Source organism: Centropristis striata, chromosome 7 (assembly GCF_030273125.1).
Source record: "Centropristis striata isolate RG_2023a ecotype Rhode Island chromosome 7, C.striata_1.0, whole genome shotgun sequence".
Lineage (NCBI taxonomy): Eukaryota > Metazoa > Chordata > Actinopteri > Perciformes > Serranidae > Centropristis > Centropristis striata.
Genome location: NC_081523.1, coordinates 29,724,426 through 29,751,970, shown reverse-complemented (window position 1 = coordinate 29,751,970; position 27,545 = coordinate 29,724,426). Strand labels below are relative to the sequence as shown.

At 39.9% G+C, this 27,545-nt stretch overlaps 1 protein-coding gene across 2 annotated transcripts in view; it reads right to left on the bottom strand.

Moving 5' to 3' along the window:
• Window positions 1–27,545, bottom strand: part of sema4c (sema domain, immunoglobulin domain (Ig), transmembrane domain (TM) and short cytoplasmic domain, (semaphorin) 4C) — a 111,206-nt gene that overhangs the window by 40,965 nt on the left and 42,696 nt on the right. For both annotated transcript variants that reach the window (XM_059336981.1, XM_059336982.1), the window contains one exon: window positions 13,084–13,292. In XM_059336981.1, coding sequence (XP_059192964.1) covers window positions 13,084–13,207 — 124 coding nt within the window. In that variant the 5' untranslated portion in view covers window positions 13,208–13,292. The remainder of the gene's footprint in view (window positions 1–13,083; window positions 13,293–27,545) is intronic.

Here is a 27,545-nt window from a genome sequence, read left to right as displayed (position 1 = left end):
ATAAAAGACACAAACCTGCCCTAGTTTAAAGCTTTAAATGGTTTTCAAGTCTCTTAATGCACTAAATACTGAGCTAATTCGTTTCAGAATACAGTTAGATACAGTGATCTTTTTGAGAACTCCAAAGCTCAGTATTTAGTGCATTTAGACACTTGAAAACCATTTAAAGCTTTAAACTAGGGCTGTTTTGTGTCTTTTCCATCATCTCAAGGATTGTGTGTGTGTGTGTGTGTATGTGTGTGTGTGTGTGTGTGTTTGTGTGTGTGTTTGTAAGGGTGGTTTGGGTTAAATTACAAGGCCTTTGATGCTTATAGACAACAGTTTGTAGGCAGCAGAAGAAAAGAGAGAATATAAATAAAAGAGTGCAAACGAATAAGAAATGGAGGGCAGAGACGATGGGGAGGCATAATGAGTCCAACAGATGAGGAGAAATACAAACAACAGGGCAGAGCCAGAATAGAAAGGCAGAATACAAAAGATAGATACTCAGAGGGCCTGACCAGGGTCAGTACCAGTGGAAACAGAAATGATCAGAGATCACAGCACTACAAGACCTCTTCACTGGCTCCGGGTGTTTGTCTTTAGACGGCTGTGAGAGTGTGATAAAAGAGGGTAATAAAATGAGACCAAGAGAAAGTGGCAGGCATTGGTGAGTGGTAGACCATATATTGTATAACAATACATGCATTTAAATACAGATATGTCTGAGTTTTATAGGCAGAAATGGGTTTCCACCTTTTTAGCTTAGAGTAAATACATGGAATGCATCATACTAACTTTTAGTTAATCAATGTCCTTATAGATCCCTGATCAACCTTCCGTGTGGAAAAAAGTAGGCCTACACAGGTTTTTAGAGTTAACACAACTGTGTAGGATCTCACTGTAGAAGGTGTGTATTATTAGGTGTGCTATTAAAAAGTATAAAAATGTACTCTCTAGGGCTTGAGGACTTTGGGGGCTTAGCGCAGACTTGTGTAGGGGTGTCCGTGGGGATCATGCCCTGGACAGTTATTAGCTTTAAGTCTATTTTGATGCTTTTTTTTAGTGCACTCGAGCACCTGTTTTATATTCAAAGTATATGTTATGATCACAGAAAAACTTATTATTTACTACCAAGATTAATTTTTAAATGTGATGTTTAAAAATATTAGTATTTATCAGAAATTTGTATTACTTCACAACTGCTATCATTAAACATGTTTTGACTATAACTGGAAGAACAGCATTATATAATGCCTTTAAAGTCATATTCCTTCAAAGAAAATAATAAGTATGGCTGGTCAGTGGAGCAAAATGTCCTATATTTTTCAAAGAAAATTACAGATTGAAGTAGCATAACATGGAAGTACTTGAGTAAAGTACCCTTCAGTTGCAGTTGTACTAGAGTGCTGAAGGAAGTGTACCAAACATTCCACCACTGTCAGAGATATGTTGTTGTGTGGTTTTAGATTAGAATAGGTTAGATTCAACTTTACACATGCAGTATATACAGGTATAGATTATATAAAAAAAATGCAGATCTAACTGTACATTATTGCAAGTAGATATAGCTGTGAGGACAACCATTTGGAATAACTGCCAGCGTGTCCCACGAGTGTCACACACTCCCGGTATAAAACTGCAGTATCACACAACAATAATGCAACTGCAGACAAAATATTATCAACAGGATGATAAAATATAAAAAACTAGTCACAATGGAAAGAGTCATGTGAATAGGTCCTTCCTTACAACAAGAGGTTGTAATTTATCAGCTAGTGTATTGAATGTGTTAAGCTTCTTTGAATGCAGCAACACGGGCAAAATAATTTAACTTTGATGGGTTAGCTATCGAAATAAGTTTCAAGGCTATATGAGATTATTTAATAGTGAATAAAAATGAACTAAAACCCAAAGTGTGTGATTCTTTTCAAAGCGGTCAAGGACTTTTGTTATTCAGCTGTTAACAGCCTGCAATGCATTTTCTTAGTTTTAAGCACACCAGAAGGATTTTTATCGTGTTTTCTCCATTTATGGATGCCCTAGAGGGCACTTCATCATGTTTTCTTCACTAAAAGGGCACACTAGAGGACACTTCATTATATTTTTTCGATTCAAGTGAACCCTAAAGGACACTTCATTCCATTTTCTCCACTTAGAGGGCATGGCAGAGGGCACTTCATCGTGTTTTCTCCACTTGAAGGGCACCCTAAAGGACCCTCTTTTCATTTTCTTCATTTAAGGGAAACCCAGAGGGCACTTTATCACATTTTCTCTACTGGAAGAGCATCGTAGAAGACATTTCATTAAATTTTCTCAATTTAAAAGCACCCTGAAGGACACTTCAATCCATTTTCTTTACTGAAAGGGCACTCTGGGGGCACTTTAACATGTTTTCTCCATTTACAGAAACATTATCATTCTTTATTTACCATGGGGGCATGCAAGAGGGCACTTTTTTTTTACATAGGGGCAGCGAGTGGGGGCGGTGTACATATGCACTTCCTCGCAGGGTATCTTAGGGTCAGGTCACAGCTTCACCATTGAGCCCAGCCCAAAACAAACCAAGCCAAACCAAACAGAACTCCCATGTGTGTCTGAGGAGGAGAAGGAGGAGGAAGAGGGGGACGAGGGTGAGCGCCTGTTGCTTCACGGCCGGCTGAGAAGGTCTCGATCCAGGGCCTGGCCTCTGTAATCTGCCTCCATCAGCCTTCCAGCGGAGCTCCAGCCTCCTTCTCTCTGCCAGCTATAAATACACCCAGCCTCTGCTTATAGCTTCTAACCGCCGAGCCACTCACACACCAAACTATGATTAAAGGCCTATTTTGGGGAGAGCTTTGAAGCAGCGACAAACACCGAGTGAGAGGCAGAGACAGACAGAGGAGGGAGAGACATTGTGCAGCGCCCACACAAACATGCAGATGTACCCGAGCGTGCGCACACCGCGTCGTCAGACCCTCATCTGAGCAGGTACCCTCTTTGAAGGAAAAAACAACACTGCGCACACAAAGGCACACACACTCCCACGTGGATGCACAAGCTTTGTCTGCTGAACAGATGACAAGTTCACAGGCGAGTCAGGTGTACGACAGAATGAGAGCATGGATATAGAGAGAGACAAGAAAGGGAAAGATATACATGCCTATACTAGTGGGATCTGCCAAAATATCAACGGTGGATTGAATTTATGTTCTTATAGATTATCTGCTATTGTAAATAAAGAATAAATGAGATTTATAGGATTATTCAACACAAGGAATTCATGTTCCCTTGTGACTGAATCAATGTGCCATAAAAAATAATCACAAGTACAGTGATGAAACATGTTTTTAAGCCGAATAATTACTCGTCTTTGCATGGCTTAAGTGTGTAAGCCCTTGTTTGCTGGTTAAGGAGCATTTGTATTTCCTGTAAAGCTTCAGCATCACAGTTTTTCATAAACAGTCATGGCAATGGAATTATTGAATTTAGAAGAATCGAGAGAGCAAGATGAAGGGATGGGAGAGTGGGAGGAAGGAAGTGGTAAAAGTAGATTAACACAACAACGGAACAAGTGAGCCCAGTGGGGGGATGTTTTGGGGGGGCTGAAGTTGGAAGATGAAAGCGGGAGGGGGGATGAAACAGCCCCACTTGGTGGGGGGTCGCCATTGCAGTCCACAACAAGCAGAACAAATCAAGAGCTGGTTGATGCCACAAGTGAGGTTTTTCCATTCCAGCGTCATGGTTCAGCATGTATGACTGGTACAGCAGCGGGCACCAGCTGGGGAGAGTTAGGCTTTTTTGTACAGTGTTGTGGTGATGACACACACACACATACAAAGAGATAGAAAGGGGCCCTGTGGAGCTCAACGGGTGCAATGGCGCTGCTATAGTTTGACTCACTGAATGATTTACAAGCTAAAAATTACAAGTATTTGGTGATTCAGAAGAACAGGGGATTCTTGTTCAAGTGGAAAGCCATTAAGACACTAAATGAAAGCCAGTATAATAATGATAAAAAACATTCTCATACTGGATATACTGTCAAAAAGTCACAAAAGAATTGGCTTTCACACAAGCCAGTAGTCACAAGTACCTTATTACAACCCAATTTTACATTTATTGTGTAAGCATCCTCTAGCGGCTATAGCAATTCTGTAACGTTTTCTCATGAACGTGTTTGTAAGATCTCTACAAATTTCAGTGCATTCATTCCATTGGAATACCGAGGAACTGTTCCTGAGAAAAGCCTCATTTATGATGTAAGCAAAGGAGAAAGTCAGGTGACATCGTACAAAGAGTGACAAAGTCTGCAAAGTGGGGAGACTTTGGATCCAGAGCAGCGCTTTTTTTTGTCCTTTCGTAAAACCAAAGTCAGCATTGACAGTGTGACAGGTAACGGTGCTAATATAGAAAATGCACCTGTAGGTAATATTAGGGAGTAGGAACAAACAACCTATGTGGTTTTTGGGTTGGAGGACTTAGGGATGGAACCACCAATCCTAACAATCTGACGATTAGTGAAAAACCCTGTTCGGCAACCTGAGCTACAGCCTCAGTACATCAGTGACTACAAGGACTCATAGGGTAGTTACTGTAAGTGCCAGGCAAAATAGACCAATTATCTGCTCAAACAATCTCTGGAGCAGGCAAAAATGTGGAGCTCTGTAAGGCACAACATGTGGTCTAGTTCATTCAGAAAGCTGCTAGGTAAAGTAGGAGCCCAGATTTCTGCTTGTGCCTTTTAACATAAGTAGTCTGTGCAGGAGTATAATCTCGTTGTCCTCGTTGTCCTCGCTGTCGTCGTCACTGCCGAAGATCTCTTCCTCGTCTCGCATTTCTCTGGTCCTCTACAGAGCTACATTTCTGGCAGGTTTTGGTGGCTAGGACACATGACATCTCTTTGGTATTTTGCATTATGAAATGTTGATTCATGTCCTCAAATGAACTACACAATTTGTATCCTAATATGTAGTATAAGAGAGAAATAGAGAAAAATTGCCAACTAGGCTCTTCATATAACTTGTTTATCATGTAAAGATGTCTTTTTTTTTTTTTTTATAAAGCAAGGCTAGGTGGTTAAGGGTGTATAAATACTGTCAGGACTTCTGTAAGGTTGTGATGTCACAATTATATTATATAAAGCACACTCAAAAAAATAATTAAGCCAAAAATGTGGACTTTATGTAATTTAATTACATGTACATTTTCCATGTAAATTTGTTACATACGTTGAATTTAAAAGGTCAAATTAATTGCAATGTTTTCCTTTCATTTAAAAGTAACATAAATAAATTAAATAACGTTAATGTAAATTACATAAACTTAATGTGTAAATTTACTTAAAGTTTATGTATACTTTTACATAAACCTTATGTGTTTATTCAAGCATCTCATACGCAAGCAGTTATGAAAAAGTTTCTTTATTAACATTAAGCACCAAATTGGGGCAACAGATTACTGTTTAGGGAACAAATATTCAACATTAATAAGTTGCTTATTAGCATGCAAATAAGTAACATATTGGCTCTTAATTAGTCATTATTAAGTCGTTATTAATGCCTTATTCTGCATGTCCTTATTATACAACCAGTAAGACATTAACTAAGAGTTTTCCCTCAATAACCTCAGAATTATTGCTTATTAGTAGTAAGTAAGGAAGTTGTTGTATATGAGTTATGATCTTAATATGCTTTACTTCGTATGGACTTTATAAGTCTCTTTAACTTTATATGTAATATTGAATGAACTCATAAGGTTTATGTAAAAGTATACGTAAATTTTAAGTAAATCTACACATTAAGTTTATGTAGAAATTTGCATTAACGCTATTTAATTTATCTATATTACTTTTTAATGAAAGAAAAACATTGCATTTAATTTGACCTTTTACATTCAACGTATGTAACGAAATTACATGGAAAATTTACATGTAATTAAATTACATAAAGTCCACATTTTTGGCTTAATAATTTTTTTGAGTGCAGGCGGCAACCCCCGGGTCTAAGCAGGGAGGCAAACCAGGAAGTGCCTTAAGCTGCATTCTACCGAAAATTCCAACAGGGGGTGCTAAGTGTGGTTGCAAAAACATTTCTGTCCATTAATTTCAATGCAAAATGAAAAAACTTGATTTATTACCTCAGAATTTTTTTAGGACAACACTATCGTCTCAACCGATAGTATCTGATGCTGAGAAAGCCACACTAGTTCAAATAATGGCCCCATTTAGAAGAAAGTAGAGTGTGTTTTATTTCTGAATGTGTTTTTTTTAAATATTAAATAATGTTTGCATACTAGAACATATTAAAGAATGTTCTAGAAGAAATCCAGCATTCAAGTATTAACCTGAAAATGAGGATACTATGTCCCCTTTAAACAATTGTTGCATCACTAAGGAAAAAAAAACCTGTGAAATTCATGTTTTAACTGGAAACATATGTCACAATCAAGAGTGCTGATATCATGTAATTTTCCAGTTCCACACGTTAAGTGTCCCGAAAAATACCATGTGCCTGCATGTGAAGTCATCATGAGATAAACCACATGTGAAATGTCAAGATAACCACATATTTTAACCCATTACATGAGACATTACATGTTAAATTATTGTTTTCATGTGTGATGTCATACATTTCCCATGTTTCTCAGTACTGATGTATGACATGTTTACTTCCTGTCTGGTTTATTGAGATGGAAAAAGGATTTTTAATATAATGTCAATGGTGTCACTACAACGACAAGAAGGTGCTTTGGATAAGAGCAGGCCTCGAGTGGCGTTTTCATTTTAATCCACATGCCTACTTGCCCACACATCAGCTCTCACAAAGTCAGTGTGACAACAGAGAGCTCTTCAGGTCCTGACATCTGGTCCCGGCTGTTAATCTTCACTGACCAATCAGCGCAGGGTCAGGGGATGAGTGACACTCATAGCAGATAAAAAGTGATGAATCTCCTTCTTCTATCCCTCCCTTCCTCTCCCCCATTTATCCTCCCAGTCACGCACAGCCTCTCTCTGCCTCGCTCTCAACCACTCATTACTGTAATTGGAGGGTTTGGGGAGATACGACGGAGAGACAGAAAGAAGGGAGAAAAAAAGAAAGGTTGAGAGGAAGAGGTTTCTGGAGGTCAGAGGCCCGGCCCTTTTCCACTCTCTTTCTGCTGTTTTTTTCTCTCCCACCATCGCTCAGTCTATCTTTTTCTTTCTAAATCAAGAGGCATGCATTTGCTTTGGCGTTTCTTTAAAGATGCATGTGCTGCAGCAAAGCTGGCTCAATTTTCAAACAACATATCAAGTTTCTAAGGGCTCTATTTCTCCTACTCTCTTCACCTCCCATTTCTGTTCTTTCTCTCATTCTTTCTTCCTTTCTTTGTTAAACCACAGCTGCTGCATTTTGTCATAGTTTTGGCTTACTGGCCTCTGTCGTTGGGCTGGGCTAAGGAGTGTATGTGTGGGTTTGTGTGCGTGTGTGTGTGTGTGTGTGTGTGTGAGAGAGAGAGAGTGTATGAGCCCAGCAAGAAAAAGCTGGGAAAAAAGGAGAAAGAAAGTGAGAAAAAAGCACACAAAGGAGTGGGAGAAGACAGCTCTGTTATCAGCTGAAGTATTTTCTGTGGAAAAAGGGCCAGGTTAAGGGGCGTGAAAATAGCTTAAAACAACATAATGGATGCTCCAATCAGCTGTGACCAATTCAGTGAGAGACAGGAGGGAAAAGGGCAGAGCAGGTCAGTCAGGCACAGAATGAAAAAGATGAAAGACGGAAAACAAGTCCGGAACAAGTCTGAAACCTTCAAAGAAATTATATTATATATTTTTCTTATCATCAAAAAATCCCATGAGGAGACAAAGATTAAATAATCCTTAAATTTAAGTTTGTAAACCTATAGTTTTTATAAAGTTATATGACTCAGACTAGAGTTTACATTACACTTAACTAAACGAAGAAATAAATAAAAAAAGACTAAGGCTACTCCAATTTGACTATGTAATTTTTGATGGGAGAAAAACACTAAATTCCGGATTAATAAAATGAATCCTCACTGTATTCAATACATTTTTTTACTGATAGAACCTTACATGGTCTAACCATTAATTTATGACAGCTAACTCTGGCTAACTACAGATATTGTGGATCTCAGGCACCATCCTCCCTGCCTGAAAAGTAAAGCCAGTGTGAAAGTGCGTGTAAATAAATCAATCTAAATAAAAAAAACAAAAAAACCCCGTATTGTAATGGCCAGCAGGAGGCGACTCCATTGGTTGGAAACAAGTCTGTATGCAAATCAGTGGTAAAATGACCCTACTTTTCACTTGATTTATTACCCCATGTAAACTACTGATTGAGTTTATGGTCTCAATCTTCTTCAATCAAGTCTTCTTTTGTACAGCAATTTCAATTTAGTAAATGATGGTCCTATTGTGAGTAAAATAGACAAAAAAAGCAGGGTTCCCAGATTACAGTGAACACGGGTGAGGTAGTTTGTTTTGAGTAAAGCCCACATGGTGCTGTAAATAGTCAAAGTCTGTCTGAGTGATGTTTCTAAAATGTACAATGCCCAGCTGATTTAACAAACTACCTTTTTAAAGAAAAAACATTGGTTCTATGATAAGAATCAATGGGCTTGGGGGCAGAGCGGTGCATCAATGCATTAAAAGAGCGTGTTCATAGAAGGTATCAGATTGCAACTCATACATGTGAATGTGAGTGTCATTAACCCTTGCAACAGTTAATGATGCCCACCCACTGTTTTTTTTCCAGGCAACCAAAGATTTTCGGCACCCAGCATGTCAAAGTCTGTTCTTTCATTAAATAGTGTTTCCCTCCAGTTAAAATGATGTTTCCTGAAACACCCTCCTCTGTGGCTAGAGGAAGGGCTAAGGTTTGTTTCAGATTAGCTGGTAGGAAACACATAACGACGAGGAAGCAGATTTGGACACAACACCTGCATGGCTAGTGCTACTGCCAATTCGCACAATGCAGTAGCCGGTGTTTTGGCTAAGTCACCAGTTAACACCCTTTATACCAAAACTGCTGAACCTTTTTGAATAAATCACTACAGATTCCAATGCAAAAAAATCTCACCTTTAAATCAAAAAGTGCCCGCCGGGTCGAAGCTTTAAAAAAATTAAAGTGGTTTATTTTTTGCTACTGTGGACTTACTTCAAAATTGTGAACTATGAAGGTAAATGAGTTCGTTTTAATCTGTGTGAAGTGAAACTTGAAATGACTCTTGTATAGTATGTATTTGCACAGAAACGGCAGAGAAGTCAGAAAGTATAGAGAGACTGACTCAAATATTCTTGGTTTTAGTCTTTTCATTTAATTTGATGCCAGTAAGAAAACACTGAAATAGCATCAGCCTGTTCCTTTAACATTTAGTAGGCTACAAATGAATGTGTGGGAAGACCTTTAGCAAAAATATGAATGAGAATAATATGAACATAAATATGAAAAACAAGCCACATTAAAGTGAAAAGAAATCAAGATGCATGCAAACTGTCAGTGATTAGAAAAGAAAAGTATGTCAATTTACGACGCTCATTAGCAGCTCTACGAGAGCCATACATAATGTGTGTGCATAAAGTGTCTCATTAAGAGCCAACTGTGATTTTTCCCCCTCCATAAATGTGACAAGTGGGTGGCGAGAAATAACAACAGCAGAAAATTCCAAATGTCAAAATGTGACTTTTAAGAAAAAATAAAAGAGGTGAATAGATAGTGAAGAAAACACAGCGAGAGGATGTTTGTGTTTCTTCTTCTGTAACCTCATGTAAGCCTTGTGTAATTGCTGGGCGGGGGTGCTGGTGTTGGTGGGTGGGTGGGAGTGGTGATGGTGGGGTAAATATTATCTCTTCAACCATCTCTCTGCCCCACCATAACCCACCAACTCTCTCTCTCTCTCTCTCTCTCTCTCTCTCTCTCTGTCTCTCTCTCTCTCTCTCTCTCTCACACACACACACACACACACCTCCTCCCGCGCTGCCCGAAGCTCCAAATCCCTCAGACTGCCAGCCTAAGCAGTACACACACTCACACACACATATAAACAAAGGGGGATTAGATAGACAGACACACACACTCTCTCTACACAAATAGGTATAAACACACACGCCCTCTGTGCCCCCACATTTTCTCTCACTCTGGTTTTTCATTGCTTGTCTTCTTGTCTCTGTCTTGCAAACTCACGCTGCTTTAAAAAATCACACACACACCGTTGCGTTAATATGTAAGCTGTGTGTCTGTATGAGGAGATGCAAAATGAAGCACAGGGTGAACGGCCTGCACAGTGTGTGCATGAGTGTGTGTTTTCCTTTTTCTGTCGTTTCTGTGAAGCTACTTTCTGTCCTTTTAAGGCAGTTAGTGACTGGCCTCTCTCTCTCTCTCCCAGTCTTTCTCCATGTCTCTCCACCTGTCTATCTCTCTTGCTTTCCTTCCATTATATATCTCCCCTCTCTTCTCCCCCCCCCTCCTTTTTTTCTGCAGCTTTGTTTTTCCATTTCGTCTCTCTCCTATCTCCTCCTCAGCACCGTAGCAAGAACCCATCCATATAAGTCATTTTACCCAGTATTGAGCCTGAAAATCTCATTTTTCTTTAACCAAGTGGAGAAATCTGTCAACGGGTAAGATAATCCCACTTGTTTCCAATGCAAATCAATTTACGTCAAGAATCTTTCAAGTGCCACACTCGAATCAAGTATGAAAGAAGTGACGTGATCCTCCTTCTCCCATGTTTTATGACAAGGCTTCTATTTCCAAGACATTCATGACAAAAAAGTTAAAGCTGCGCTAGAAGTGACGGGAGTTATCTTGTCTCTATATGCAGATTTATACACCAGTTATTTTCTGAAAAATACTGAAAATAAGATACTTTTGGTAGGGCAATTTTTTTGCTTCTGCCATATAAGACCATGCAGCTGTCCCTGTTTGCCCTGTCTGGCGTGTCTTTACCACAAGTGTGTTCTGGCCAAAGTGCAGCAGAGATCTGGGCCGCTCACTGCCAACACTGGCTTGGCTTTGTCACATCGGAGCCGAAAGTATCGACGCCCTATCGATTGTTTTTTCCCCCAATTCTCTGTCCTCACATCCTAACACAACACCCGTGATGACTGTAGCATGGAGGGATGAGAGAAAAGAGGAGGGCTGTATGGAAAAAAGAGGAGAAGGGCGGGGCGGGGTAGGGGTGTGGGGGATGTGATAGCGGTATGGGAAAGCTGCGTTTGAAATATCTCCACACCCCACTGCCACCAAGCGCCATTCTCCTCAAGAGCGGCTGAAATCTGAGCTCTTTGTGAAAACGCCATAAGAGCATTTCGGGTTCATGCGATGAGCCGCAGCATACAAAGCAAAAAAGGGGAGGGGAGAGATAAAAGGCAAACAGAAAGAGGAGGAAGAGATGGGAAAGGAGAGACAGATATGGGATGAAAGGTGGAATAGGTGGTACAGAGAGGTGAGAAAATATAGCTTTTTTCCCCCATATATTTCCCTCTCTTTATAGTATTTCCCTAATCCCCAAGAGAGAGAATGCAGCACTTCCCCTTTGAGGGATTAAAAAAGACTATTCCTCAGCTTGCAACAATTGGCATTGTTCAGTGAAGAAAGTCGGGCCTGGCTGCAGAGGAGGGCCCAGATAAAGAGTGCAAATGCAGTTGAGCGCTAGGATTAGACTGATGTATTGTTTTTACTGGGGGTCGATGTCCGCCTCTTAACAAAATCCGAAAGCATCCGTCTCTGATATAATGGAAAATCCTCCCTGGTTGTTGTAATGGAATACATTTTTGCAATTATTGGTTTTGTATCAGATGTCTGACCAGATAAATTGTTCCAGGGCCAACTAGGAGGATTCTACCAACAGCTGTCAGGCCATAAAATACGTCTTAAGGTCTGACTTCAGCGGATTTGGTTGCAGGAAGTAAAATAAATCTGCATAAATGTTTTCTGTCAGGTTCAATTTTAGTTAAATTTGGATGTTCACCAGAAGCAAACTGTCTGGATAGTACTGATCTTTGAGAAAACAGAGGTTGAAGCCTGGATTCTGTTTGATTCATCCACTGTTCGCCCAACGTTGGGGACCTTCAAGCTTTCTTAATATTATGAGAGTTGCTTTAAGCGTCTAATAAAGATTTGAATGGGTTTCCATAGGAATAATGAAAAGCCCAGTGCATCTCCTTAGAACGCGAAAGGGTTAATTGTGCATCCATATCTAACCCCAAGGGGCCCTGGCCAGCGTTGGTATGATGAATTGGGAGTGAGAACAGACTGGGTGCACCATGAACCTTTATTTACCACCCCTTTGTCAGACTATAAACTGCTCCACAAAAGAGGAATAGTTTGAGGCAGTTAGTCAGAAAGTAAAGAGACAGATGTCACTGGTAGCCTATAAATACACTAAATAAACCGTGTTTGTCCTGTTAGCGACCAAGCTTACAAGATTTAAACTGACAGTTAATGAGCCTTGCAAAAGCCAAGTACAGAGAAAATAGAAAATCCTTATACTGTATACTATATTTCCGGCTAGCTGGTATGTTAGCAGTTAGCATCCTAGCTACAATAACACAGCAACCTTTAAAGATACAGTGGGATAAAATTACAGCTTCTAATTGTGTGTTCATGTGCTAATTGTTCTGTTATCGCTTCATATCTGCCAAATATATGCGAACAAAATCATTTTTGAGTATTTTTACTTCGTCTGTCATAGAAAAACAAACTTTAAGGTTTGATTGTAGGTAGCTATCAGAGCAATATCCTGAGGTGTGTATGAGGACACCAGTTAGCTAAAAACTTTGCTAGAGCTATCCAAGCTAACAGTCAAGTTCGATTTAATACGATGTGTGCAGTTAGCTAGTTTCTCCAAATCATATTTGATTGGACAAAACTGTCCGAGAATTCAGGATGAGTCATGAAAAAATATTTTTATGTTTTACAGTGGTTTTAACACTTAAAAAAACTGTTTTTGAACACATTTTAGCAGGTAATGAGACAAATAAATGATTAACACAGGTAAATGTTTTTTTGTTTTTTATCATACTGTGACTTTAAGGACAAACAACCACCAGGAATTCTTTAGTCTGGCTTTTACTGAAACGTTTCAGGCCTAACACCTCTATCAGCTGGTAATACACTGCTCACTCACCCTGGTATCGAACAGTCTTGCGTGGGATTGGGTTCCAGTTGAGTCCCATCGACTTCTCCCATCCAACCAGAAACACCAGGAGCAAGACCTTCGTCCCGCCCATGGCTCCTATGTCAGCTCCCATTCGTTGGAACTGGCGTTGAGTGATGGATCGAGGGATCAATCAGTTGATCAGAGGGACCCGAGAGAGCAGCCCGGCTCCTGGCAGCCTGCCGAGAGAAAGAAAAACCAACACATCAGCTGAAAGCAGCATTTCATTTCCTTTATTGGCTTGGTTGTTTATCAGAAACAATTCTTTCTGAACAGCATTTACAACTTGCTCATTTTTTAAAAAAGCCACACAAAACAGTTCACACACTCAAGCTGCATTGAAAGATAAATGTTTCACTTTGAAAACATGCACTATAAAATTTAACATAGTAATCAAACTCCACAATAATATAAACAGAAATGAGTTATGCAAATCATTAAAGCCAACAAGGACATAGCTGTAATCAGTGTATACGCGTCTCTGTGTGTGTTTGTGTGTGTCTGCCAACGAAAACAAACATTTTAATGACTTTTGGCCGGGGGGGTTATGCAGGAAGGTTCTCTGTGTCCCTCCCTCATTCTGAGCGATAATCCAGCTATCAGCGCTCAAAAAGCTCAGAAATAGCTTATCGCCACACTCTTGTCAAGCCAATTCAGCAACAGTATATTAAACTGGGGCTGAGTTATCAAAGTTAATTGGTGCTGGCAATGCATCAAATGCCAATGTGTTGGGAAATGAATGTCGAGGCAAGGACAATCCAATAGCACTGTGTTGTAAATGAATTGGTTTATACCTAATGAACATGTCAAGTGTGTGGCTACAGAGCAGCATTACAGTCCAATAACAGCACAGGATGATTGACTTGTTATGGTGCTGCAGGTGAGATTGATGCGAGGGCGAGAAAAGGTATTTCACATTCAAAAAGTACTTAAACGTATACAATCACACACTCTCAAGTTTTTTTTATGCTTGCATTAACCTGCCAGCCCTTAAACTTTTACCACAAGTCATATTTATCAAAACGCAATTACATTATTTAGTATCATAAATGTGTTAATTCAAGACAAACTAAGTAAAAAAATAAACCATGAACAACCTTATAAAATGTATTTCAAGTTGGACTGCTGCCATCAGTAGATTTGCTGCAGCCACCTGTGCTGACAAATCTCTATAATCAATTATGCCAAGTGGGAGATGACACAGCGGAGAAAGACCTGACATGTTCTGCTTGTTTTATGGTCATATTTATTGGAAAAATCTGGACTGATTTGTTGGGTAAAAGGTTGATCCACATTCACCCATATTACAAAACACATTTCCCAGTTACCTCTAGTGATATCTAATCAAGCAGATCGTGTTAGACAGACAAGTTGTGACATATTTGCCTGTTAAGATTTCTGCTGCTATGCTATGCTGCTATACAATGTCTGTAAATGGAATTTAGTTTGGCAGTGAAATTCAGCAGTTACATCCAGAAACTGTGTATGTTATTAAAGGCCTCAGTAGGCTATGCTCCAAACTTACTAGGTTACACATAGACACATAGACTGAATATAAAAACTGGAAGTAGCCACCATAACGTCATCTATTTGCGGACAACTGTTTTGAAGGAGATTGGATTTTTTAGATGTTTTTGGATGTGGCCATCTTAGGAGGTAAATTGTTAGTTAGCTGGCTAGCTACTAGCTAGCTTGGTTAGCAAGTAGCAAAAATTAACAAAGAGCCAACTCCTGTTTTTTAGTACAACTGCCACTGAACAAGACAATTAAGAGGACCAAAATGTTACAGTTAACTTTCATGAAGTGAACACAAACTGTGAAAGGGTCAACTGTCAATCAAAAGGTAGCCTCAACCTCAAGTGTACCCCTCTTTGGTGTCTGATATTGTTACCCTAACTTTAACCAGTGTCCACAACTCCACATGCCTAAATAAAATCAACCCAACCACTGTTTCATGGTTACATTCTAGCATCTAACATGAACATCATGCTGTATTGACTTATTAGAAAATGTTAACTGAGAAAGTAAATAAATTGAGGATTAGGGTCATTTTCTCATGGACTTTTTTACAATCTGAATTTTTTTCCCCAACCTGTGGAGTCGGCATCCATAGTGTTGAACTTGAAAAAATCCATTAAAATGAGGACATTCATTGCTTATAGTGGGCATGATTATCAGAAGTATTGCAAAAGCAGCCTCACATGATTTTGCCATTGGAAAGTTTTAGGCAGTGTTCCATAATATGATAAGACCTTTGTTTAAAGCAAACAAGCAACAAAATTGTGCTCACAGTTTTCACTTCTCCTTATGAGTGGAAAGTAGTTCCAATTTGATTTTCTAGAATATCTGCTTGGGAGACTGTCTGACAATGGATGACATTGTTACATTTAAATGTCATTTTTTAAATGCTGCAAGTACCACATGCAAAATTCACTTCACTTGTGTTGTGTCCAAATGGCAGCAGAAATCTCAAAAGTAGGATGTCGAAACCTCAGCACATAAAACTTAAACTATCTGCTTGGCCAGATACCACTGGGAGTGGTGAAATGAAAAAAAGGGTTATTTTGTAAAGCAATTTGGGTGAGCTGACCTTTTAATTTAAATTTAAAGGTTACCTATAATAAACCCACTGCATCTCAATCTCACTGACCACAATCTAAAGTCTAATTACTCAAACCTTAATACTAAACCAATTACTGAACTTTAACCTAACCACTGCAGATTTTTCTTAAAGTTTGTATTCTTATGAGGACCGAATTTCCTCCTAAAAATTTAACTATAAAGGTGCATACATTTGCAGAAATGCGCACACACTTTCTGTACACTTTACTCTGTGCACCTGCTGCTGCATATCAGCTAGTGAAATAGCATCTTTGATGATGCACGCTCATTGGAGAAGGGAATCCATTGACTTTTAAACAGGCACAAAAAATCAAACTATATTTACTTTAACCCAGCACAAAGACAGAAAATACCTCCGTACACGTAGCACATTTTAGGTCTCTACTCCTTCTCCCTCATCTATTCCCAGATGTGAATATAAAATCCCAGAGCTTGCAAAAAACAAAAACAAAAAAAAAACATTTGGCCTATTTGGTGGATTGGCAGGAGAGGTAATTGAGATTTGGAGATGTGTGTGTGTGTGTGTGTGTGTGTGTGTGTGTGTGTTTGTGTGCCCACGTCCAACCAATGTGACTGTTATTGATTAAACTTTTGAGAGGAAAATAAGAAGAGGCTGAAAGAAGAAAAAAAATCAAACACCCCCCATACTCCCTCGCCACCCTCCAACCCCAGATCAGATCATGGCGACGCGCTGTTAAATGAGCGTGCTTAAACGCTAGGTTTGGGTGAAAGCTCTTCAAGCCTCACAGTGCCGGCTACCAGCTTTATTGGATCGATGCTGGAGGCTTCGCCGGCCAACGCTTGAGTGAGCCCAGATTGAGATTGAGATTGAGAGGTTGCGATGGAGGGGGTGAGGACGGGAGAGAGGGATGAAGGGTTGAAGGAATGAGAGAATTGGAGTCACCGTGAAAGAAAAAACACATCTGGAGACTCTGCAGAAGGCTTACAGTTTTCCTTTTTTTTTCTTCCCTCAACATCTATCCTTGCAGAGGTAACCAAGTGAAGTGGGCATCCTGAAGGCCGGATTAAGTGAAGAGGCAGCATGTAAACACTACCGGGGAAGATGAGGAGGAAGAGGATAGTGGAAGAGACTGAAAAACAAGGTTTCCACCCGAGAAAAAGCTTAAAAATCTTCAATGTACAGCTCGCTGTCATTGCCTCTTCCTCTGTTTGCTACCTGTCACTGCTTCTCTTTAATTTCATCTCCCTCTGCTGCCTCTTCTCTGCCAGTCTAATGCCAAAACTGTTTGTTACTAACAATGTTGCCAAAGCGGTTGCTTCTCAAAACCAAGAAACAATGGTTTATAAAATCTGAAATAAATATCATCAATAGGGTAGGATGAAATCATGTTTGTAAAGGAAATGCATCTTGTTTTCTTCACTGGAAGGGCCACTGCATCTTGTTTTAAGCAGCTTAATTGTGTCCTCCAAGAGGGCACTTTGCTGTTTTTTTAAACATAGTGGCAGCAAGGAGGGCTGTTGCCTCCCCTGCCCCCTCTATGAGTCCACCTGTGCACAGAGTGCATGCTGGGACATAACAGTAAACAGTGGGTATAGAAAAAGGAGAGATTCTCAAGAGACTGCTACAACCTGCAAGGCACGGCTCACATGACAATGGACTACTCAACTGTAGACTTGTTCGCTAGTCTATTAGTTCACTGAAGCCATTGAAGTAAGGGGTTAACAGTATAGTGCCTTCATAGATACCTTAGGTGTAGGTTTCAGCGTCAGATTTCACCTACTGATAGCACCACTACAACACTACGCTGACCAGGCTGTATTACAATCACAAGGATCGCTTTGATTTAAATCATATTCCAGTTTTTGTATTAGTGTTGCATTAACATACATACAGTGTGATACAATAAAAGACAAACTCTGTTTAGGATGTCTGCCTGGGATAATACTTAGATAACGAATAAAGAGCAGCTCAATGCCATTGTAGTAAAACAAACACAAATGTAATTTTGCTTAATAAATTCCTATTAAAATATGACTATAATATAGTAGAATATGATTGTAAAAAACAAAAAACACTATAAACACAAACCCTCTTCAAAAACAAAGCTGTTAATAACACATTTGTATGATGCACTTTGCTTAACCTAGACATAAAAAAACACCATGCTCAAACTATGAAACAATTATTCTACTCCCCTAAAGGAGGGAACACAACATGACTCAGTTATACAATACTGCTGCTTTTATTTATTTGAACTTTTTAAACAGCTGCCTCTCTCGTTACGTGTGACACATCTTTCTTTATGGCACGTTGCTCAAAGGTTAGTTAAGCATTTACCCGATAGTTTAGGCTAATGGATTGTATCGGATTATACTTTTTCTACCAGGATCTGACCCAGTGGTTGTGGTCAGTATCAGCCCAATACTGATACTTACTATCGGATCTGTGTATCCCTACCTCCAATACTCCAATTAAAAAAGGACCTGGTACAAGTAGGGATCAACGATACAGATACTGATATCGGGCTAATGCTGAACTGTTCCCTTCTCATCTATTTTCAATTAAATTCTGTATGAATACGATATATACATATATATATATATATATATAATTGTAAATACAATTAGAATTTTGGTAAGGTTAAGTAATAGGTTTATAATAAATGGTGATTCCTTTTTTTCCAAGTTGCTGGTGCACAATTTAATATTATAATAACAATCAGTATATTGGCATCCATCTGTATCAACGTTATACGTGGATGTTGTCCAATATGTGCTCAATACACAATGTTTTTTACACAGTATATAATGGCAAAAAGGACAAGGCTTGGGGTAAATTTCAAAATGATGTCAGCTGTGTAATTAATGTAGCCTATAATAATGTGAAATCTTAGTTATATGCCGTTGTACTTTGTATAATGTACACATTAATGGTAAATTGGTGCACAACCCACAGAGAAAAGGTCTATTTTCATTCCAACTCAAAAATTAATCAGCTGCCATATTGGTTATAATTTAATTTTTACTGTATTAGTATTGGGTATACATATATCAAAATCAAAAATCCCATATTGGTCCAGCTCTACATACAGCTTAGTAATTGAAAACAAATCGATACTCGGTATCGGCACATACCCTAAGCCCGGGTATTGGTATAGGGACTGAAAAAATGAGATTGTTGCATTTAAAAGTAGTTGTTTTTCAGCAAAAGTGAACAAACAATTTAAAAAGCAGCAAAGGCATAGTCTTTAGTTCAGTGTGATCCATTTTGCTGCTTTAATAGCATGTAGCAGAGGGATTTCATACAGTGCCAATATAGAAAATTGGGCCATTCACCATAGGGCAATAACAATCAACTAAAAACAGATTAGCTAGCTGCAGTATTGTTTTCTACTCAGTGTTGTTGACTACTTTTCCTCACTTGTCACCACTGCGCTGTGAAAATTGCACACTGAATCTGCAAGCGACATCAGTGGGGAACTTTATGAACGCCGGGGGAGACGGCTGAAGTCAGTCTATGATGTATTTTTCTGTTTCTTTTCGATCAAACTGACTCTGATGATCCCTCGTTGTGTCGTAAGAAGCGAGATAGAGCCTCGCTCTCCCCTGATGACCAAATTAACTCACTTGCTCAGTCTCTCACCGTGGCCTCTTTAAGGTCCTGCGGTGTCACATAACTCTGCAGGCGGTATCAAATCATCTTTTAGCTGCTGGTGTTGTTGTTGAGCCTGGTTTAGCTAATGAGCTGAGACGCGGCAGCCTAATAATATCAGTCAGCACTCCACAATGGAGAGCTCATTAAAACATACAGAGAAATAGGCCACATGTTCTGATTAGCTTGGTGAGCTCGTGTGTGTGTTTTGGCTGTGCTTGTCGATTTGTGTCATTCTACGCGCACACGTGTGGGTGTTTTTTTTCTTCTTCTTTTTTTGCCTGAATGTGTGCTTGTGTATGTGATTTGTCAGAGTGTATTGCGAGGTAAGATGAGTCCCTGTAGGGAGAAGCAAACCGGGGTCGTTTCTTCGAAGTGAGCGGATGTCGGGGGAAAAAAGACAAGAGCGTTTTCAACCCCCATCTGTCCGTCCTCTTTTCTTCGTCGCTTTGTGTCTCTGTTTTCTGTTGTCCTCTTTCTGCCCTTCATTTTCCCCACCTCCCCTTTCCTGTCAGCCTTTTCCTACCCTTCCTCACATTTTACACACAAACTGACCTCTTGTACAGTCCCAGCTGATTGCTAGTCCTTCCAGGCATTGTTTGACTTCTAACCCTGAACTCTGACCCTATTGTGGGTTTGAGAGCCAGGGTGCATCCCCAACTGCCCTCCACTCCGACTTTCACACTGGAACAGACTTAATGTTCATTAACCCGTAACTGCCCTAAACACACAGACACACACACACATACACACAGACACACACAGACACACACACACACACACACACACACACACACACACACACACACACACTTATGGACGGATGGACTAAAGGACTGCTCCCACCCTTCATCTCCCCTCTCGCTTCCCTGCAAAACAAACACAGCAGCTACCGTCAGCTCTCTTCCTTCCTTCCTTCCTGCAGCCCCGTCCCCTCCCCCTTTCCCTCCACCTTTTCATTGCTCTGGGAGCATTTGAAAAACACACACACACAAATAGTGCAAAGTCTCACACACACAGAAGCTGTTTCACCTAAATAGAACAAACTGGATCAAACGATTTCACACCTTGTGGACGGAGGGATGAGAGCGGCTCCAGGACTTTTATGCAGCGCTGCTCTCGCTTTGAATTCATCATAGTGGGAGGTTGGAGCAGCACTGGTGCATAAATGGTGCGACATGTATTGGTTTCTGAGGCTGCTGATAGCGGGTTTTTAACATTCATTCATTTGAAAAAGATAATGAAAAGGATTGCCCCAAAAACCAACACTAATACCTCCAGAATGGAGTAGGGCTGTATCAAATAGTTCAAAACTTCTTTCATAATGTTGACATTTGAATTCTCAATATGCATGTCTATTCCTCATGCTTAAACCCAGTATTTCTGCACAGTTGCAGATAAAGATGACGTTACACTAATACTATAAGTATTATCCTATTTGTAGAATTAGTTTCCAGTGGTGGCTGTGTAGGATTGTTTCTGACTTGTGTGATCCAAACATTCAATCCAGAAGGATATTAAAGTGAAAGGCAAAGGGAGGCAGGCACATGTTTTTACCTAGCTGTCTACCAGCAATCTGACATCTATTCATTAGAGTTGAAATTAGAGAAAGTTAATTTCATCCGATCTGATAAATCACTTTTCGAATTGAGGATTTTAAATTCCTTTTCGGGTGATGACATCATAAAATATGACGGAAGACATTCAAAGCTTCATTCAAAAACCTCAACAGAAGCTGAACAACATTCAGTATAGCCTAGAATGGAGTAAGATATAAAATGAATTGTGGCGTTGACCAGTAAAAATTACATGCATAACAACTAGAGGATAGATTGCCTTGAAATGTTTTACAGGAATTCAGGGTCTCCAGAGATTGAATCATCTGACTCTGGCCATCTTTTGACTTTTCTTATAGCAACCCCCATTTGTTTTATATACTTATATATGTGTGTGTATTCACTGAGCAGTATGAAGTATCAAGTTTGGTACAGATTTGATATCCTCTCAAATCGCCCCTGAATTGAATCTGTATTGTGGCAGTTTATGATATGAGCAAATATCGTAATTTGACAATACAATATTTACAGCCCTACTAATTAGCATATGTTTGCATGAATGCTAAACTAAGATGGTGAACTTGCTAAATTAAAGACAGACATTTTTTTCTTTTGCATGTTTGTGGCAGTCTACATGTTAGCATGCTAACGTTAGCATTTAGCTCAAAGCACAACTAAGTACAGCCAAGCAGAGCATATAGCATGGCTGTAGTGAGAATCTGGCAGAGAGGAAAGATGAAGTGAACCTGGTTCTTATACAAATCAACTTGTTTTTTGGAAATAAATGAGTGTCAGCCGACTGTACCAAAAACAGAGAATGACATTGAATTTAAAAATAAAAATATTGAAAAAAAAAGCCCCACTGCACAGACAGGTTATTTCACTAGATTTTTTAAAATAGACTTTAAAGACTAAACATTAGAGAATCACTTGATAGTGCCATGGTATTTTACTACCTTTGATCAGGGAGGATTCTCCATCACACACGCAGTCGATGTCACTTTAAAAGAAAAATGTGGATCCTATAGTTGGAGCCGTTTAATTGGTGCCACGGTTCAGCTTTTTAAAATTTCAGAGGGCTCTTACAGAAGTGCTCAAAACATGATATTTTTCCACACAAAAGGATTCATTGCTAAATGATCATTTGTAGCCTGAGTTCACCTAGTATTCTTCTGGTTCAGAGTGTTATCTGAGAGCTTGTAAACCCACCACACAGCTTGGAAAGAGATGTATCGTATGATAATCTCACCAATTTAGATGATTTTACACAGCTGAAACGTTTTGATCAGAGGTCAGGGAAGATACAGGGAAGTCTCTCTAAAACCATTTTGGCGATTTGGATCAGAGGCTGTAAATCACTCCGTATCAAAGCTTTTGCTAAATGTCTGGAATATAAATGTAAAAATATACAATGGCTCCACTTGTGACGACTCATCAAAGCAGAGATTTCAAGGTTCGGGTCAAGTCTAGAGCAAAATAGCTAAGAATTGGGAATGAAAAACTATCATGTTACAGCACCGCCTGCAAAATTGATGACTTGTGGGATGTGAAGTGAGAGAAGTCAACAAGGACTTCAGCTTTTTCTTTTTCCTTTTTTTGCTATTTCTTCGCACTTATTCAACAGCTCTACATTGAACTGAGAAGCTTTTTGCAACACAGTGACAAGAATTATAAAAACAAAAGAGCTTTTATTCAGAGTGTGCAGCTAATGAAGCTGACATGGACACTCGACTGACAGTGCATCCCAAGTACAGCTACCTACCCACCCACACCATACTCAGCTCCTGAGAGTCTTCACACAAAGACACAGGTGGACACTTAGGGCAAGGAGAGTGTGTGTTTGTGTATGAACACTGCAAGGTTTAAATACACGATTTAAAGCAATACTAAGCATGAGTAAGTCTGCATCTAAGTGATCTAAGCATTAACTAGCGTACAGCTGCGAACAAATGGGAGTCTTTATGTTGACCGACTCACATTAAAGAGTGTTTACAGCTGCGTGTGTGGGTGATGTGCTAGAAGATTGTGCAGTATGTTTGTGTTGAGCTGGCACAGATGAAAGACTGACAATCAAAGAGGGGTTTGATCAGCTGCATGCGGCATGTTTATGAATGTAGAAGATGAATGCAAAAGTGTGTGATCATGCCTGCAGTTGCGTTAATGTGAAACATGATGTTAACGTCTTCTAAAAAGTGTTGGAAATGCTACTTTAAAAGTGCTGCCATCAATATGTGAGCCACTCATCAAATTTCATGCACCTGAGCACATGATTTCCCTTATTTGCACACAATTAATGATTTGCTAACCAGCAGCGGGGCATCAAGCAATTCAACTGCTTCAAGTTAATGTCATTGACTTTCCTTTCACATGGTGATTGGAATTCACCTCCCATCCTAATTACTTCAAACTGAAGCGGAACGGAGCGACACATTTTTGCTTTAAACAACCTATTTGCACTTGATGGAAATGTCAAAAAAAGAAAAAAGAAAAGAAAAAATCCCATGAGAGTTTGCGATGTAATATATTTGCCTCCCTTACTGCTGCCTCCCCCCTTAGAAACCTGCTCTTTCATGTCTCTCCCCTGGGAGAATCTTAAGGCCTTCAAATCTTCATCTTCTTTCCTTTCATCCCTACTGTAGCTCTTGCTTGCTTGCCCACACAACCTCCCTCCCTACCCTCGCCCCCTCCTCGCCTTGTCCGTGTCATGGTTGGCCGGCCAGGCGTGGTCGGCTTATAATTCTTTGATCGGAGCTCTGATCTCTTCCATCAGTGCCGTGGGCTCCAGCTGATTACAGATGAAATGGATCTGATTTGGACTCTGACTGCGGGCCAAACACCTGCTCAGACCTGAGGAAGCGATAGAAGAGGAGGTGCAGGCGAGATGAAACCAGAGAGACTGACGTCCAGCTAATCGGACAGCGAGACCATAGGTGGCTTTGGTCTGTCGCGGTGAACGCACACCGGCTGGAGTCAGGTCTTACTTCAAACATCATGGGGAGATATTTTACAATTATTGAACTCTCATTACAAAGCTTTAATAATGATTAACCCCCAATTTGACTGATATGATTACTTTTGATGCAGAAGCCAGGAGCAGTGTTCTTGGCCCTGACATTGTTTTAACTTGACAGTATTCCCAGGATAAAATCATAACCCAAGAATTTTGACCCATTTGTGAAACTTCTGATCAGATATTAAAGCTGCACCAATGAATATTTTATATTAAATTGGACATATAGGGCTTTTTTGAGTTTCTACTGGAATGCATTTACATGCTTTATTGTAAAAAAAAAACCCTAAAAAAACTTCTCTTATGGCCTGTCTGAATAAACCTATAGTCACCCTCAGTCTAAAATGCTCCATTTAAGCACTTGTCTCTTTAAGAACCCCCATGAAAAAACTCTCTGATTGGTCACTGTTTGCAGATCTTTACAGTTGTGACATCGCAAACTTAAAGAAATTCAGACACCTCATTTAAAGGCACAGTTTCTGAATACAGGCTGTCTGCATTTCTCCCTGGACTGAGCCTTTTCATACAACATAACAGCTCCCCAAAAGTGAAGCTAAAACATATACATGACCCCCTAGTGGCTGGTTGCCGTATAGGTCATAAATCTGCCCTCTCCATGTTAACAGACAGGACATGGGCCAATCAAGAATGTTCAGGTTGAATCTTTGGAATTTTTTCTAGTTTTTTTTTGTACCAAAGATGGTTTCAATTTAGGTAGTTGTTATCATGCTGATGTTTGTTCATAAAAACTAATAATATATACTAATTGAGAAAATCATCTGCCATCATGATACAGCTATGATAGAATTGCGATTGATTCACATTGTAAATGTCCACTTGGTGTGTAGAAAGCAACCTGCTAATCAGATATCAACAAAATTTGAGAGATATCCGGCTGAATCTCTGAATCTTTATCTCCCTTGAGGTGCTAAAAACCAACACTATAGAAAGTCACTAGTTTGAGTGGAGTTTTTTTTTCTGTTCACAGATGCTTCTAATGATTGGGTTTCAACCCTGTGCCCAGAAGGTCCGTGATTTTAATTTCAACCAATCACTGCAGAAACTCATTTCACTCAGTGTATCAGCCTCTAGGTTAAAGGTGCTAATCAGTAAAATGAGCAGATCTAGTCGTGTGCTATTTATAGAACTCTTGTCTCTGAAACTTTCCATGTTTCCAGTTATATACTGACACATTTATCTTGATAAACTGAAAAATAAATACTTTGCAGCTGGTATAAAGAAAGAGGATCTCATCTTTCTGATCCAGAGGAGGAAAGATGGCAGCAGAAATGAAAATTAGGTTGGATGAGACTGATTTTAAAATGCACTAAATCAGCACATTTATATATGGCTTTGGCTCCTTAAAGTGAACCCCATCTTTGAAGTTGTTGTTTTTTAAAGCTGAAATTTAATGTTATTTTGAGTATGTGATGTGTAATGAATAAATATAGATATCAATTGCCACCGACATGGCTACGACAAAATAATCCCAAACAAATACACTAAAATAACCTCCAAACAATAAAGTGTTAACATCTCCGTAAAATTCAGTCTGATTATCTAGCGAATTAGAAGTTCATAATCTTGATCATACTAATGTATAGACTTGACTTTAAGCTAAGTGATTATCATCTACGTAGGTGTCATTAGTTGTAGCTGTTCTCAGTGTAATTAGTGACCATTGTAAAATACAATGACAATACATTTACATCAGTGAGACATACTCTCCAGCTACATTAACCGGATTTCTCTTAATCCTTTAACCTGATTGTAGAAACCAGGTTTTGGTTTACTCGAGATGTAAGTAATGAGATTACCACAGAAACCCAACATTAACAAGGTTACATATGTGCGAGCAGACACGCTGTCTGTGTTTTCCTCTCTCTATCTGGGCCTCCCGCCCTCCCCCCTTTTTCCTCTGGTCGACCTTGTGCTGTCAGCCCCGCCGTATGTTGTGTCTGATGCTCACACACGAGTGCAGTGAGAAACGGTGAAACCCACGTGCACTGTGCCCTGCCTCGACCTGCCTGCCCCGTGTGCCGGCCTGGGGGATGCTGGGATAGCGCTCTGACCTTTCATCAATGCACATACATAAGTGTGTGTGTGCTGCAGCACGATCACCATGTGGTCACAGGTCGATCAGCCTTGCTCAGGGCAACACACACTAGTTTTTGGTGCATACTGAATATATTTGTTGCACATGGACTACTACACACACACTTTTGCATGTACGTGTTCACATACAGTGTACGCACAGGGAATGCTTTATCACGTGTCTTATACAGATCTTCATCTCCCCACGAACATATGTTGCAACCTGCTCCTCACACACCAGCGCACTAATCAAATCACTCCTGCAAATATGTTCTTTTTCCCCGCCGGCCAGATTCAGACAAACAAAAAAGCTGACAAACTTTCTCTGTTGTATTTCAAAGCTCATTAAAAAGCATTCACCGCTGTACGATTTAGCGCCGTAATCAGCTCTGAATAATAGAAATGGTCGTATTGACGCCTGCAGGCACCCGACGTACTGTCTCATTTCAGAACAACAACCGCTGGGCGTGTGAATGCAAAACACCACGACACACACACACCCACGTACACACACTATCTCCCTCTCGCTCTGGTTTCACTCTCCGGCTGCCAGTGTCTGAAACAATCACAGTGTATTCTGGCTTGGGGAGACCGCCTACTATGCTCCTAGGGGGGCTAATTGTCCAGTAGCACTCTTTCGCTTTCCCTCCTACTCTCTGTGTCCTTTCCCCGCTCCTCAGGTCTGTTTTTTGAGCTTTTTCTTTCGGGAGGAGTTCAGAAGTTCACGCTGAGCCCAGAGCCCTGGATCCCAGTGAGGTGCCGCGGGGTAGAAAGGTTACACCTAGCTGGACTCCTATAGAAACAGCCCACACACCTCAATGGTAAGAGAGGGGGTATACTGACACAGATGGATTAATAGAATAGAACAGACAGCCAATGGAGGGAAAACAGTTTTTATATTTTGATTTGCAGTGCATTTGCTTTACAAAGAGCCTTGCAGTAGTTAGAAGTTTCTTTATAGTGACATGATTCCATCCAAACATGCACTGAAGAAAAGTCAAACCTTCTGCTCCCATTTTTCCCAAGTTGAAACAAAAGAGCCAAGACTTTTTTATGCACACATCTTTTGTGTCAAATTTTGGTCAGGAAATTGTTCAAATTTGTGGTAATGAGCCAAAGGTGTGCAATATCATGGTGCTGATTAAACAGCATGATTGTTCCACAGGTGTGACCCTGGCTGGTCACAATGAAAGTCCACTCTCAAATGTGCAGTTTAATCACACAACACAATGACACAGATGTCACAGGTTTTAAATTTGCGAGCCATTGGCATGGTGACTGCAGGACTTGATATGCCACATCTGTCAGGTGGATGGATTATAGATTATTTTGCCTCACCAACACAGTTTGTAACAAATTTGCAAACACAATTTGCAAAAAAGGCCCTCGTGTGCATATAAGTCTTACAGTGTTCCAACTGAATGTGACACAAGGGAGCGTTGTTTCTGTTGGCATGTCCTAACTGACCTTGAGCAACACAGTGATACCTCCTTATTTCACTAGAAAAATCCAAACAAAGTTGCAGCTGGCTCAAGGG